This window comes from Oreochromis aureus, linkage group 2 (assembly GCF_013358895.1).
Source record: "Oreochromis aureus strain Israel breed Guangdong linkage group 2, ZZ_aureus, whole genome shotgun sequence".
Lineage (NCBI taxonomy): Eukaryota > Metazoa > Chordata > Actinopteri > Cichliformes > Cichlidae > Oreochromis > Oreochromis aureus.
Genome location: NC_052943.1, coordinates 34249975 through 34267383, shown reverse-complemented (window position 1 = coordinate 34267383; position 17409 = coordinate 34249975). Strand labels below are relative to the sequence as shown.

Sequence of the window (17409 nt, the reverse complement as noted above, 5' to 3'; positions counted from 1 at the left end):
GCTAACGGCTGTCTAAATGACTCGGGTAAAGTTTGTAGCATGCGTGCTTGTTGTTTTTGTCTGCTTCCACTTGTCTTTGCACTAGGATGATGTCAGCGTAAATGTGCAGTCATATTCGTTGTGTTCCCACTAGTGCTGTCAGCGTTAATCTCGTTAAAATGACTTTAACACCATATCGCGGCAAATCTCTGTTAATGAGTTACCACGGATTGCCCCGTGCGTGAGGCTGGACAGCGTCAACATGTTAACGAGCTAACTGCGCTAACGCACTAGTTCCCACCAATGTAACTGAGCATTGCATGGCACATCCAACATACTGTTTTACTTTTGTCCATGACGTGCTGACCATCAGGGTCATGCTTCACAGAATATCTGAATGAGGGTGGGGGAGGTTCAATTTCGGGTAGCGTTGAGGCAGTTGCCATGTTGCAACCAGCTTAGCTTCTGTCTTGTTAGCTTGCGCTGCGCTCAGTGGATCTGCACTCGACAGTGCAGCCTAGGCGGAGTAGTTGAACGCAGATCCAATGAGCGCTCAACACAGACAGCATCGTCAGAAGAAAAGTTGATAAAATAGATTAAAAATTTTGTATTGTTCGATACATATGTGTACCGAACCAAAAGCACTGTATCGAACGGTTCAATACCAATACATGTATCGGTAAGATGTGTGTGTGTGTGTGTGTATATATATATATATATATATATATATACACACACACATATATATATACAGACATCCCGCCTGGGGTGTCTGTATCCAGTAAGGGTTCTAAGGCTAGACCCCCCCATGCTAAGCAAGCCTACTGCAGACATGAGCGAGACAGATAAATATGAAGGCATGCCGGCTCGGACGTCGCCCGGATCAACAAGGTCCGCATCAGGTGTTGAGGAACCAGGGCACCCTGACGAGAAGTGGGCTACTGGAACAAGAAGGCATCGGTGGGCGACAGATGAAAATAGGGCAATTCTCAAACACGTAGCCTAAAGCAGATAACTCGTAAGCTGGAGAGGAAATGGCGTGTCACAAATTTAGAGGATCATCATTTAGCCTGGAGAAATAGTTTGCTGCTTTATAATAAAGCCCTCCGCAAAGCCAGAACATCTTACTATTCGTCACTGATTGAAGAAAATAAGAACAACCCCAGGTTTCTCTTCAGCACTGTAGCCAGGCTGACAAACAGTCAGAGCTCTACTGAGCCAACCATCCCTTTAACGTTAACTAGTAATGACTTCATGAACTTCTTCACAAATAAAATTTTTATCATTAGAGAAAAATTACCAATAATCATCCCACAGATGTAATATTATCTACAGCTACTTTTAGTACCATCGATGTTAAGTTAGACTCTTTTTCTCCAATCGATCTTTCTGAGTTAACTTCAATAATTAATTCCTCCAAACCATCAACGTGTCTTTTAGACCCCATTCCTACAAAACTGCTCAAAGAAGTCCTGCCATTAATTAATTCTTCGATCTTAAATATGATCAACCTATCTCTAATAATCGGCTATGTACCACAGGCCTTCAAGGTGGCTGTAGTTAAACCTTTACTTAAAAAGCATCTCTAGACCCAGCTGTCTTAGCTAATTATAGGCCAATCTCCAACCTTCCTTTCATATCAAACATCCTTGAAAGAGTAGTTGTCAAACAGCTAACAGATCATCTGCAGAGGAATGGCTTATTTGAAGCGTTTCAGTCAGGTTTCAGAGCTCATCACAGCACAGAAACAGCTTTAGTGAAGGTTACAAATGATCTTCTTATGGCCTCTGACAGTGGACTCATCTCTGTGCTTGTCCTGCTAGACCTCAGTGCTGCGTTTGATACTGTTGACCATAATATCCTATTAGAGCGATTAGAACATGCTGTAGGTATTACAGGTACTGCACTGCAGTGGTTTGTATCATATCTATCTAATAGACTCCAATTTGTTCAAGTAAATGGAGAGTCCTCTTCACACACTAAGGTCAATTATGGTGTTCCACAGGGTTCAGTGCTAGGACCAATTCTATTTACATTATACATGCTTCCCTAGGCAGCATCATTAGAAGACATAGCATAAATTTTCACTGCTATGCAGATGACACGCAGCTCTATCTATCCATGAAGCCAGGTAACACACACCAATTAGTTAAACTGCAGGAATGTCTTAAAGACATAAAGACCTGGATGGCCGCTAACTTTCTGCTTCTTAATTCAGATCAAACTGAGGTTATTGTACTCGGCCCTGAAAATCTTAGAAATATGGTATCTAACCAGATTCTTACTCTGGATGGCATTACCTTGGCCTCCAGTAACACTGTGAGGAACCTTGGAGTCATTTTGACCAGGACATGTCCTTCAATGCACATATTAAACAAATATGTAAGACTGCTTTCTTCCATTTGCATAACATCTCTAAAATTAGAAATATCCTGTCTCAGAGTGATGCTGAAAAACTAGTTCATGCATTTATTACTTCCAGGCTGGACTACTGTAATTCTTTATTATCAGGATGTCCTAAAACTCACTGAAAAGCCTTCAGCTGATCCAAAATGCTGCAGCAAGGGTACTGACAGGGACTAGAAAGAGAGCATATTTCTCCTGTTTTGGCTTCCTTCATTGGCTTCCTGTTAAATCCAGAATTGAATTCAAAATCCTGCTCCTCACATACAAGGTCTTAAATAATCAGGCCCCATCTTATCTTAATGACCTTGTAGTACCATATCACCCCATTAGAGCACTTCGCTCTTGCACTGCAGGCCTACTTGTTGTTCCTAGAGTATTTAAAAGTAGAATGGGAGGCAGAGCCTTCAGTTTTCAGGCCCCTCTTCTGTGGAACCAGCTTCCAGTTTGGATTCGGGAGACAGACACTATCTCTACTTTCAAGATTAGGCTTAAAACTTTCCTGTTTGCTAAAGCATATAGTTAGGGCTGGACCAGGTGACCCTGAATCCTCCCTTAGTTATGCTGCAATAGACGTAGGCTGCCGGGGATTCCCATGATGCATTGAGTTTTTCCTTCCAGTCACCTTTCTCACTCACTATGTGTTAATAGACCTCTCTGCATCGAATCATATCTGTTATTAATCTCTGTCTCTCTTCCACAGCATGTCTTTATCCTGTTTTTCTTCTTTCACCCCAACCGGTCGCAGCAGATGGCGCGCCTCCCTGAGCCTGGTTCTGCCGGAGGTTTCTTCCTGTTAAAGGAGTTTTTCCTTCCCACTGTCGCCAAAGTGCTTGCTCATAGGGGTCATATGATTGTTGGGTTTTTCTCTGTATTTATTATTGTGCTATCTACTGTACAATATAAAGCGCCTTGAGGCGACTTTTGTTGTGATTTGGCGCTATATAAATAAAATTGAATTGAATTGAATTGAATTGTTGGAATGTTACTACGCAAGTAACCCTGGCGGAAGGGGTTACATGAATAGGATGAGGGACCTATGGATGCTTCGATACCCAACATCCACAATGACAGCGAAACAACTAGTAGCTCAGTGTTCCAACATTCGAAAGAAGGGACTGCTCTCACAGCTAGAGATTGACGAGGTACAACATAAATGCTACGGCAAGGGGGAGCCAGGACGCCACGTCAGGGGGGAGATAGCATCACCCCCACCCAAGATTGGATACCAAGCCCCAAGTGCGATAGGAGAAGGATCATTGAGTGCGAGAGGAACTGACCTGAAAGATAGGATCATGGCCAAGCTTGAAACCTGGACCCCTCGTAGCCGGTTACCAAGACTAAGTGAAGTAGCCTCAGAAGGTCTGCTAGATGACGTTAATGCAGCACTACGGACGATACCTACAGCCACGATTACCGAGACTAACAAGCTGATCTACAATATGGCAGTAGTGATCAGTGAGATGCTTGGCTACAAGTTGAACAGCCACAAGGGGCAGTTTTAAATTCGGTTATTTGAATTCTTTTAGCGGGAGAGAAAGACTTCTGACTCAGAGTGGTCAAGCTAAAAAAAATCATCTTTATTGTACATTTCCAGAAACGGAGACCTGTAGACACGAGCACGCATCCCCAGGTCAAAAAACATTGCAAGCTACAATACGTATATATAGTTATGCTATACGTCACACACAGACACACATAGTTTTGATCAAAACAACTCCTTCTGTTCTGACTAATGTGTGTGTGTGTGTGTTACTTAGTTCCGCTTTTTCTGTCTGGTTTCCTGTATTTTATCAATATGCCTCTACAGCTGTGCACTAAACTTTCTGTTTCTTAACTTCCCCTTACTAAAGCCTCAGTTGCTAAGGCGACCTGTCATGCTCTGACCTAGTTCTTTCTCACATCTGGCCTTGGTTTATAAAGGCCTTTATTATTAAAATACATAAAACAATTTAATCAGAAAATAAGCACTAAGAATATATATTTATCTTGTAACAGTACCCTCCATGGAGAAGGAGGCTAGAGGCTAAGATCAAGGTAACATGGAGGGAGGTTAGCCAACTATCAGAGTTGCAGAAAGGTGCGATGAAGAAGGTGCCTAAGAAGTACAGCAAGCTGTCCATACCTGAAACTGCCAAGCAACGACTCACAGCCTTGGCCAGACGCTTGAAGAGGTACACCAGAGAGATAGAAGGCAGTAGAATAAACCAGCTGTTCTCCACAGAACCATCCAAGGTGTACTCTCGGTGGCAGGGGAACAATATGAGAACAGCCCCACCAAGGCTGGAGACAGAGCATTACTGGAAGAGCATATGGGAGAAGGACGCAACCCATAACGGCAATGATCACTGGCTAGTGGATCTAAGAGCAGACCCACAGCAACCTCCCTGAACAGGGTCCAGTAACCATCACAGTGGCAAAACACCCGCTACTGGTAGACCGAGTAATCAGCTGAGACTGCAAGACCAGACTGACCAACCTGTGCACTGCCTGGATTGATTACAAGAAGGCCTATGACTCAATGCCCCACAGCTGGATCCTGGAATGCCTAGAACTATACAAGATCAACAGGACCCTAGGAGCCTTCATCAGGTACTCAGTGGGGATGTGGTGTACAACACTAGAGGCCAACCTCAAGCCCATAGCACAAGTAACCATCAAGTGCGGGATCTACCATCCCGCACTGTCCCCATTGCTGTTCTGCATAGGCCTGAATCCCCTCAGTGAGATCATTGACAAGACTGGCTACAGATACCGACTACGGAATGGAGCAGTTGTCAGCCACCTCCTGTACATGGATGACATCAAGCTGTATGCGAAGAGTGAAAGAGACATTGATTCACTGATCCACACTACCAGGATATACAGCAATGATATCAGAATGTCATTCGGACTGGAGAAGTGTAGTCCGATGGTAACAAAGAGAGGGAAGGTAGTCAGAACGGAGGGGATCGAACTACCATAAGGCAACATTGCAGACATAGAGCACAGTTACAAGTAAGTGGGGATCCCACAGGCGAATGGGAACCATGAAGAGGTCGCTTCATGGTTTTAAGCTGCAACCACCAAGTACCTGCAGAGGGTCAGGCAACTCCTGAGGAGTCAGCTGAACGGCAAGAACAAGATCCGGGCCATCAACACCTACGCCCTGCCCGTGATCAGGTACCCCGCTGGGATAGTAAGCTGGCCAAAGGAGGAGATAGAAGCCACTGACATCAAGACAAGAGAGCTCCTGACAATGCATGGAGGGTTTCACCCCAAGTCCAGCACCCTGAGGCTGTACGCTAAGCGGAAGGAAGAAGGCCGGGGACTGGTGAGTATCAGCACCACAGTCCAGGATGAGACAACGAACATCCACAAATACATCACGAAGATGGCCCCAACCGACCATGTGCTCAGTGAATACCTCAGGCAGCAGAAACCCAAGAAAGAGGAAGAAGGTGAGGAACCATCATGGAAGGACAGGCCCCTGCACGGTATGTACCGGGGTAGATAGCGGAGGTGGCTGATATCCAGAAATCCTACCAGTGGCTGGACAAAGCTGGACTGAGAGACAGCACAGAGGCACTAATCATGGCAGCACAAGAACAAGCTCTGAGTACAAGATCCATAGAGGCTGGGGTCTATCACACCAGGCAAGTCCGCAGGTGCAGGCTGTGTAAAGATGCCCCTGAGACAATCCAGCACATAACAGCAGGGTGCAAGATGCTAGCAGGCAAGGCATACATGGAACGCCATAACCAAGTGGCCAGCATAGTGTACAGGAACATCTGTGCCGAGTATAACCTGGAAGTCACGAGGTCAAAATGGGAAATGCCCCTTAGGATGGTGGAGAATGACCGAGCTAAGACCCTGTGGGACTTCCAGATACAGACGGACAAAATGGTGGTGGCTAGCCAACCGGACATAGTGGTGGTAGACAAACAGAAGAAGACGGCTGTAGTGATAGATGTAGCGGTTCCGAATGACAGCAATATCAGGAAGAAGGAACACGAGAAGCTCGAGAAATACCAAGGGCTCAAAGAAGAGCTCGAGAAAATGTGGAGGGTGAAGGTAACAGTGGTCCCAGTGGTAATCGGAGTACTAGGTGCGGTGACTCCCAAACTAGGTGAGTGGCTCCAGCAGATCCCAGGAACAACATCCGAGATCTCTGCCCAGAAGAGCGCAGTCCTGGGAACAGCTAAGATACTACGCAGGACCCTCAAGCTCCCAGGCCTCTGGTAGAGGACCCGAGCTTGAAGGATAAACCGCCCGCGAGTGGGCAATTATATATGTAGATATATCTATATGTATATATATATCTGTCAAGATCTCTATCTAAATAAATAAATAAATCGGGGTAAATTCCCAGTTGATTAAACATGCAACTATTTTTCAGTGTATTGATTGTGCATTTTATTGTGCAACAGCTTTTGCACGACAAAACTCGATGGGTCAGTTGAGCTGTGCACCAGGTGTATAAGCACTGACAGCAGCCCAGTAGTTAATTTTCAAATTCATGATGCATGTATAACCTTTAAGAGTTTTAACTGAAACACCACATCCATGACACCTATAATTTCTGAACATCCTTCAATTGCTTATGATGCAAACTCACCTTTTAGTTTTTGTTTTGTTTTGTTTTTAGTTTTAGTTTTGTTTTTTGTTTGCTTTTTTACAGTTACTTTGACACATACCACCTTCCTAAGCATTGTTGTAGACCACGTACACCCTTTCATGGAAACAATTCCAATTGTCCATTTGGCTTAGGAAGGTTCTTAACTGAGAGACACAACCTGGAAGTATCTGTGTGGCGACCATGATTAAAGTTCCAATTCTCCAAATACTAAGGAAAGGAGCTTCAGTGCTTTCTTTATTGCCTCCCTTAGCATAGGATGCACTAGACCAGGGGTGGGGAACTCCAGGCCTCGAGGGCCGGTGTCCTGCAGGTTTTAGATGTGTCCTTGATCCAACACAGCTGATTTAAATGGCTAAATGACCTCCTCAACATGTCTCGAAGTTCTCCAGAGGCCTGGTAATGAACTAATCATCTGATTCAGGTGTGTTGACCCAGGGTGAGATCGAAAACCTGGAGGTTTTGGTTTTCCTAAACATGCATGTTATAGCATATGTAAGATAATGTTTTCTTTTTCCTTTTCTCGCTCTGATAAAATAGTGCGGCAGAGCAGGTCACCTATTAATCGGAAGGTTGGTGGTTCGTTCCCCATCTGCACGCCAAATATCCTTGCACAAGACACTAACACCAAGTTGGTCTCCGATGCAACCACCAGAATATGAATGTGTGTGAATTTCAGACAGAAAACACTTACACAAGTGCATTGAAAATGTCTGAATCTGTGAGTGGGTGTTTGATGCAAGTTGTGTAAAGTGCTCAGAGCAGCGAAGCACTATATAAAAACCAACCCATTTAACATTTATCGTTGCAAGATAGCTGCAATATTTCTGCCCGAGGGCAGTCTGAATAAGCTATTTTCAGGATTTTATCTTTCTTTTTCAGACAGAGGTTACACACAGCAGCAAAAATGTTCCAGGAGGTGATCGCAAAGAGACATTTTCCAGACTTCATCACTACCTACCTGAACCAGGACCACACCTTCCTCAGCTCCCAGAACACTGAACCCTTGCAAGCTCTGGAGAAAGACCTGAGGCGATCCAAACTGTGAAGCTGTGGCACTATATATCTCTGTGTGTGTTGGTGTGTTGGGGGGGGATAGATACATCTGACAGCTCAGATATTTAAACCCTACTTGGGGCTGGGGTCACTGAACCACTATTGATCACCAGATGTTTCAGGTCAAACCATTATGAGCTATTGGGGTCATCAGATGCAAGATGTGAGTGGGGGTTGATGCACCTGGGAAGGGATCTCAAAACTGCAGGTGGCAGATGGTGTTATAAGCCCCCCTCTGTTTAAAGATGGCCGTTCATTAGGTTATCTAAGTTCTTTTGTTTATTAGATTCCCCTTGTGTTTTCAACCCCTGTGTTAAGTCTCCTTTGTCCTTTATGTATTTCATGTCTGCATGTCTTGTGTTGTCAAGTTCATGTTGTCATGTCTGCGTCTCATTATGTTTTATTTTGAAGATGTCCTGTGTTCCTGTGTTCAGTGTGTTTAGTTTTACGTTTCTCCTGTGACGTTGGTATGTGCATCTGTGTCAGCTGTTTCCCCATGTGTTCCCACTTCCCTCATTATCCTCCTGTGTGTATTTAGTCCGTGTGCTTTCAGTCTTTCCTTGTCTCATCGTCTGCAGTTTTTCCATGCCATGTCATGCTTTCAGGCTTCCATATCACATTGCAATGTTTAGAGTTTTTCTTGTCTGTTTTTCTATTCACCAGGGTTTTTCATGGTTCATGTTTCCTTTCTAGTTTACCCAGTTTATGACATTGTTTAGTTTTGCATTGTGTTCACCATTTTATTTTTGTACCTTTTTCTGCCTTAATAAAAAGCTCATCTTCAGTTAAAGTTGAGTTGTAGTATGACCGCATCCAGGTCCACTCTTCACACTTCACACAGTTTGCCCCGGCAGACTGGACAAAGGAGGATTCCTCCTTCAATCCGTCTGTCTTCTTGGTCCAATATGCAGACAGTATAACTCTGCTGTACATCAGCACCTAAACAATAAAAGACATTCTTGGATGTGAAGATATGCGTAGCTTATTTTAGAGTTTAGGAATGTGTTAGATAGGATGTAGAATTATTGTAGAGACACTGACACTGCCCTGGATGTAATAAAGGCCTGAGTGTGTCATAAACTTAGGAGTAGATTTCTAGGAGACCCTCCCCCAGTTTGAACTGTGAAAGTAAGACAAAGAGAAGTTAATGTTGAGTGGAAATTCCCCAGGGGATACCTGGGTGGGGGTCGCAGTGCTTGCAATTTGTTAACTCTGTTTCGTATGTGGTCTAAAGTAATTTGGTGTAGCTTGGGTGAGGGGTTTACTTTTATGACCGGCAGGAAGTCACGTACACAGAGACACACACACACACAGTGCTTTGACTATTACACTCACACACCCACACGCACACTCACTCACGTGCACTCACATAGACACACGGGTACGCGCACACACAGGCACTCACGTGCTCGTGCATACACACACAGAGACAGAGTTTGCAGCACACCATGGGGGTTTTATGATGGGGTCACTTCTATAAAGCTGGCTGTAACCAGTAGCGGTTTTTGATACGGGCGACACGGGCGGTTGCCCAGGGCGGCATCGTGGTGGGGGGCGGCATCACGGGCATCGGCAAAAAAATAATAAAAATAAATAAATAAATTGCTCGTACTCATGCTGCCCCAACATCAGCCAGCGCATATTGGGAATGGCATAGGCACCGATCGGTTTTCTACCGCCCATTTGCTGGGAGTAAGGGCGCCCTCCGTTTGCAAGGTGCGCCTGCTGCTTGCGGCACAGGGAGGAGAGGGCGGGCCGGCGGGGGATTCTCTGGCTGGGTGGAGCAGCATTTACTAACCAACTCGCAAAATAAAACAAAATAAAAACAAAACAACAAACACGAAAACTCCAGACATTATGATACAGACTTATAATTTGCACCGATGTTTTTTCGAAATTCTATACGCGAAAAGTGAGCGCGAGAGCCGCCAGTGTGCCTGCTTGGTGCTGAAGTCAAAGTAAACTTTATTGTCACCTCCGCTACATAGAGTCCAGTATATAGAGGAAGATGGACAAGAAAAGTTCAAAGCCATTGTAATGTTCGAACTTTTATTTTGAAATCACCGGAAGTACATGGTACGCCCGGGTGTGTGTTCAGGTGCTAGCTTAGCGGCTGACAGTTACGTGGATACGTTGCTATATATATATTTATACGGATTAAAGGAATCTGTATGACAACTCCAAGGCGATTTCTTCATAAGTAGCGAAGACGCAACATGGTGTCAGAGTCCTCAGCGGACCCACTCGAAAAAAAAAAGAAAAACAGAAAGAAGGAAGAAAATGGAAGCCTACGGTGTACCAGCCCCGAGAATGGACTGGGACTCGTCCAACCTACCCGACGCCTGGCGCCGCTTCAAACAGCATGTGGAGCTAATGTTTTCTGGACCACTCAAAGACAAGTAAGTGGAACAAAAGTGCAGCTTCCTACTTTTGTGGATCGGAGACAAAGGACGAGATATAAGTAATACGTGGAACCTAACTGAAGACGAAGCTAAGATGCTACAAACGTATTACGACGGCTTCACAACGTACCTCACGCCGAAAGCTAACCCTATATTCGCCAGATACAGATTCCACGAAAAAACACAAGACAGCGGTGAGTCCTTTGAGCACTTCGTCACAGAGCTAAAACTCCTTGTTAAAGACTGTGATTATGATAAGAGCGAAGAAATGGTCAGAGACAGAATAGTTTTTGGAACCAACTCTCCTCACGTCAGAGAGAAGCTACTTAGCCAAGGACATTAGAGAAAGCTATAGACATAGCTCGTTCCTATGAGCTAGCACAGTCACAGCTAAAAGCTATGACTAACGACAACCACGAAGTACATGCTGTACGTCGCAAAGGCGCAAGACCACAAAACTTAAGGCAAACCAGCAAAGCAAGTGAAAGTTCCATACACCAAAATAAAGCCTGCATGGCATGTGGGAGAAATCACGGCAAACGAACTGACTGCCCAGCCAAAGGAAAGCAGTGTCTGAAATGCAAAAAATTCAACCACTTTGCAAAAGTATGCAGATCCAAGAGCAACGTGGAAAGAAAAACAGGTCACAGAGAGGTGCACACTGTACAAGAGGCTAATGATTCAGAGCCAGAGCTGTTCATAGACACCATAGCTGCAGAGGATAATGGAGATAGCCCGTTTGCAGCCATACTACTGGGGCCAAAGAAGATAAAACTCACCTTCAAGTTGGACACCGGAGCACAGATGAACATCATACCAGCCAACACGTTCCAAATGCTACAAACTCCACTCAGGGAGGACAAGGACAAACTGTTTGGCTATGGGGGGCACCCACTCAAAGTCAACGGACACTGTGAGTTAATTAGCCGATACAAAGACCGAAAATCAGAACAGACATTTCATGTTGTTGACTGCAACGGCCCACCGATATTAGGCTTCAGAGCATGCAAAGCCCTCGGACTCATTAAGGTTGTGTACGCAGTGACCGAGAGCACGGAAGCAGGGCAACCCACCAAAGCACTGGACATCATGAATGAATATTCCGACGTTTTCAAAGGCATCGGGGAATTCCAAGGTGAGTGTAGTTTCACCGTGGACCCGACTGTCGCACCAGTTGTGTGCCCACCAAGAAGAGTGCCTTTTGCCCTCAGAGATCGGGTCAAATCAGAGCTGGACAATATGGAAAGAGACAAAATTATCCAAAAGGTCACAGAGCCCACCAAATGGGTCAATGCTCTCGTAATCTGCGAGAACCTGAAAAGACCCAAACTCCGGCTGTGCCTAGACCCAAGACCTCTAAACAAAGCCATAACGAGACCACGCTATCCACTCCCCACTCTTGAGGATGTGACACACAAGCTTACAGGTGCAAAATTTTTCAGCATCCTCGACGCACGTTCCGGCTATTGGGCCATCAAGCTAAGTGAAGAGTCATCCCTTTTGACTACTTTCAATACAATCTTTGGCAGATACCGCTTCCTCAGGCTCCCTTTTGGCATCGTGTCTGCTCAAGATGAGTGCCAGAGGATTGACGAGACCAGGGGCGATTCTAGGATCAGAGCTTTGGGGGTGCTGAGCACCCAGAGAGCTGCCCATCCAGGCAAGGTAAACTTTAGTCGTCACGATGAGACTTCTTCCCTGTCTCTGTCAGTCCCTGCATCCTTAAATGTCTCCAGTTGTCCCGAGTTCCCTCTGACTGTCTCCTTGGTGCATTTAAACCCCTGTTCCTCCCTGTCCTCATCATCTGTTGTCTTCATCTCCGTTATCAGTCATCATAATTTTACCATCTCTGTGCAAGTCTGCAAATTTCTTTATTAAATCATAAGATTCTTAAATTCATCAAGTCTCTCTGTCCCTGGGTCCTCGTCACAAAACATGACATCACTGTTTTGTACATTTTAACACAATTTAATCCCCACATTTGAGAAAGAAAAGCAAAACACTTTTTTTGAAAAGTTTGTAACAAAACCATCTGATAAAGGTTATTTAAATGCTGCTAAAGAAGAATGAATTAGAATTTTTAAAAATACATATTCTACCCTTAATTACTGTGGGAGAATAATGAATGATGCTCACAGTGAGTAAAAAATAAACTGAGCACATTTTTGGGACAGAGATTCACTTTTAATGTGTATGTATAATATAATACAGATACATAAAAATACACTTGAAATGTACAAAATATTATTAAAAAATTAGAAAAAGTGGAGACACCTCGGCCTATGGTACAATATATACAATGTATGAAAAGATCTTTACTGCAGATACTACTATGGATTAGAGATGGCACGATACCACTTTTTTATGTCCGATACCGATACCGATATCATAAATTTGGATATCTGCCGATACCGATATGAATCCGATATAGTGTGTTTTTAATCAATAAAACTGTTTTTTAATATCTTGCTGCATTTTGTATAAGTTCATCCTCAAGTTTAAATAAACAACAACACTAAAGCTATTCTGTTATACCTGTATGTAAAAAATACACTGCACCCAAAATATTTCATAGTTCAGCAACACTGATCAATCTAATAAACAAACCTGCTCCATCCTCCCTATTCTGGTATTTTAAAGAGTACTTAGCAGAAATATTAAGCAACCTAACTAACAGGGTTGCAAACTCCCAGCAAAAAAAAATAGGGAACCACCCCCCACCCTCCACCTCATGATGCTTAATCGATGTAATCAACTTTAATTTGATGCAGGGTGAAAAAAAATGCACAGAATTAAATTATTTTTCAAGAATAATTAAATAGATTCAACATCTTTCTTCAACAGAATTGCAGACTGCACAGATCGTATCTTCCCAAAGGAAAAAGTACTATAGCTTACTAGGGTATATTAGACTTAACAGTTACTATATACAGTAATGGACTTCTATACATTTTACATCAGATTAAAACTTTGGGTGTAAGATTCAGATAATTATTTATTAAAAGCTCGACATTTTAAATGAGAATAAGAAAGAAAAGTATGTCTTTGTGCCCCTTTTCCCTGTTCATGCCCTATCGGCCCCCTGGCTAAACTTTGCTAGATCCGCCCCTGCACAGTTACCAGCCGTCAGCTACGTAGAAAAGGATCCTGGTGTAGAAAGTAATATTAAATACATTCTAACAACAGCTTATCAAGCTTAAATGTGCTGCTGTTGTTCAGCCGCTGGTTTCCTCTTTCTGGTGCAAAGTGGGCCAAAAACAAAGAAGAGAGACGGACTCACGACAGAAAAGCCGATCAGCTGATCATTAAGCAGTTTCATGATTGAAGTAGCCGCAGGAAGGTGAGGGAGAGAGGCAGTCGCTCCATATATCAGTTGTTAAGCTTAACATGGGAACGCTTTACAAACATTCAGAGATGAACTTACACACTTGCTTTACTTCTCTCTGGGATAACTTCCTCGGAGATGAAATGCTGGTTTGGTAGAGGCTCCAAATACACACAGCTGCTCTGTCAGGAGCATACTGCTTTGACATGCTACGGTTATGAGCCGAGTTACGCCGTGTCGCAAGTTTTGTGAGGTGTTTTTTTTTATATTTAATGTATCGGATTACATTTTTAATTTCTCACCGATATCCGATCCAGTAATTTAGGTCAGTATCGGACCGATACCGATACGTAATATCGGATCGGTCCATCTCTACTATGGATCTGCAGATTTTTTCTTTTCTTTTAACCTATGTCGCCTCACCTTGAGGTTGGCAAATCTGTCTATCACATTTTGGTGGTCAAGTCTCTCAAGCATCTTTCTCAACTGACATCACAGCCAGGTGCTGGAGTCTGCTTTGACCCATGGTCCTTCTCAGCCAGGTATGGAGCTGACTCAAGACACTAAAAGACCTTTCACAGCTACAGCTGCTAACTGGGTTTGTTAGGGCAACCTGAATAATAAGTTTTCAGTGTGGGGAAGATCCGATTATCCAGAATATTGTACAATGTTAACATATCTGGAATGGCACCAGCCTCACTCTTGAGCTTCAAAAAGTTTTTGACAACCGTGACTTCCTCTGACTGAAGCTCAATATTGTAATGCAGTGCCAGGGCTGACCACCCAGTTTGTTTTGCAGATTCTGTACAGCAGCTTTAATATAGGGAGGACACAACTTCCAGATTGTATGAGTAAAATTACTTTGGGGGGGGGGGTTGTTAAGGTTCAAAATATTAAAGGAGGAGTACTGGAGGAAGTCTAAAATAACAACTCTGGTCCAAGAGGTAAGGTCAAACGAAGATTTAATGAACACACGTGTGGGAGACAAACCACTGAACAGAATCAGCATTGATCTCACTCAACAATACATGGAACAAAGGTTTTATTCCCTTGGGGGTAATACAACGCCCCTTTTGCATTAAGCAGATACCATACATGCATGCGTCAATCCAAAACCACAAACATCTCCTAACGACTCTTGACACAGTTTAAAAGAACATCATCTCTCGTCTCCATCCTGGTGTCTTCCTGTCACCAACGGACGCTCGTTTATCTGTCTGGAACATCGAGCTCGGCTCTGCAACAAACTGTCACGTATGCAGGCACAATTTTGCAGTTGCAAGCAAAATATGATTAAACTCTTACCTACTCTACCTATTAATCTAACTACTGTGTGTGTGTGTGTGTGTGCATCTGGGTGTGTGTGTCAGCCTCTGCCCTCAGTTTCACCTCTCACCTCTAAGGCTCACAGTCATACCGAGGCCGCTCTCATATGTGTATCAGTCTAAAACTGCCTATGTAGCATATTGACTAAATGTTTCACTGAAATGTCCTAACTGCCGTTACTCAAAACTTAATCTTCTGTCTAGTATAAGAATATAACTGGTGATAAAAGATAAGGATAATAACGAATAACCTGGTATAAATGTGTTGTAAGCGTGCATGCAATTCCTTCCACAGCTCTTAGTCAACCTCACAGTGGATTGGCTGATCATAACGCCAGCCAAATTTTTTGACCCTCAATTAACAGACCGAGCCACAACTCCTTTAAAAGCACAGGATGCAATGTGTTATAAAGTAAACATAAAATGATTATAGCCATTCCTTTAACAAGAGTTACAAGTTGCCAGTATGTTTCCTCTTCTTAATATAGTCTGAAGCTGTACTTGATTAATACAATATATATGCTACTGATTATATGATAACAAAAACATTTTTCTTCACCCCACAGTTTCTTGCCAGTTTAACAGTTTCTGTTTTGCCTGTCACTGTTCCCTGTCTGTTTTCTTACCTGGTTCTTCCTGACCTTGTACTTTCTCCTCATGTTCTCCTCTTTCCTCTCTCCCTCTTTGGACTGACAATCATACACAAATAGATTGTATTCAATTAGATTTAAAAAAATATTATTAAGATCACTAATAAAAAAAAAGTCCTCTCTCAGTGTACTTTCAAAGGGCAAATAACCAAACCACATGTACATCGAATAAAGGATATAAATATTGAAACACTGATCCAACATTATCCTTTATTGATGGATCATTTGATCTTACACTTTTACCTGAATGTGGCTCCTGTTTTTGAAAAAACTTCCTCATATCCAATATGAATCTGGCTATCTCTCTGTACACACACACACACACACACACACACACACACAACAGGAGTTATAAGGTTAATGCGCATCCAGTCAGTTAGCTAGTTAGTACCTTGGGTTCAATATGCACATATGATAAAATAGCCAGTTTCTCTCATTACATTTCAAACAGGACAGTGGTAACAGCAGCAGGCTACGGATAATGTTAAGTTTTACATTTTAAATAGGTTATATAAATTTCAATGGGAGCAACAGGACGGTCAAATATCGCTGAATTTACTACAGAGTAGGACGGATTGTAGAGTAGCAAACATGCTGAAGCACCCCCAAAAATGGGCTAAAATCGCCCCTGGACAAGACGTATGAAGGCCTGGAAGGAGTGGCAGGCATCGTAGATGACATCATTGTGTTCGGAAAAACAAAAGAGGAACACGACAAAAACCTCAAAGCCATGCTCAACCGCACCAGAGAGAGAGGTTTAAAACTCAATCCAGAAAAGTGCCGCATCTGTGTTACAGAGGTGAGCTTTTTCGGACACAAGCTCACAACTAACGGGCTGAAACCAGACCCACTCAAGGTAAAAGCTATCAAAAAGATGGAACCTAAAACGCTGCAGAGCTGGAAACAATCCTCAGCATGGTAAATTACCTCGCCATATTCACTCCAAACCTGGCAGAAATAAGCGCACCGCTCAGATTGCTGCTGTGCCATGACACGCCGTTCAAATGGGAGGAAGAACACGCACGTGCTTTCCAGCAAATCAAAGACACCCTCACTGCTGAACCAGGTCCAGTGCTCGCATATTTCAACACTCAAAAGGAAGTAACACTACAAGTAGATGCATCAAAAAATGGACTGGGCGCAACAATCATGCAAGAAGGAAGGCCGGTGTATAGATTAAAAGGATATTTTGCTGCTATTTCTGCTGCTATTTTTTATGATCATTATTTCATTATTTCAGAACATGAAAACACACATACACAAATTGTTACATGTGAAATTATTTTTGAAACGAATCAGAAGTGAGATAGTTTGAATCTAAAGCTCAGTGAAAAGATGCATAAATTAAATATGAATACATAAAAATGCAATGAAGAGCACAATATAGGATGCAATGAAGATGCAGCTTACACTTCATTAAGATGATCACATGACATGCAACGAAGAAAGCAGCTTACACTCAATTAACATGAAATGCAACGAGGAAAACGCTTATATTCATATTCATGACATACACATGACATCATTGGTATTTGTGACAGGAGAGAGAGAGAAGTGGGTCGTTTAAGCACTCGTGATAATAATGAATATGTCTTAGTTTTGTTATTTTCAGGGGCAAGCAGACCTGGATCAATTTTCCACTCCAGCGGTCGGG

The 17409-nt window shown here is 43.2% G+C and overlaps 1 protein-coding gene across 1 annotated transcript in view; it reads left to right on the top strand.

Annotated features, from left to right (window-relative positions):
- mlsl (malate synthase-like) overlaps window positions 1–8843 on the top strand; it is a 36327-nt gene extending 27484 nt beyond the window's left edge. Inside the window, exon 17 of the mRNA XM_039615939.1 lies at window positions 7880–8843. Within this exon, the coding sequence (XP_039471873.1) occupies window positions 7880–8045 (166 nt within the window). The 3' untranslated portion in view covers window positions 8046–8843. The remainder of the gene's footprint in view (window positions 1–7879) is intronic.
- The last annotated feature ends 8566 nt before the right edge of the window (window positions 8844–17409 follow it).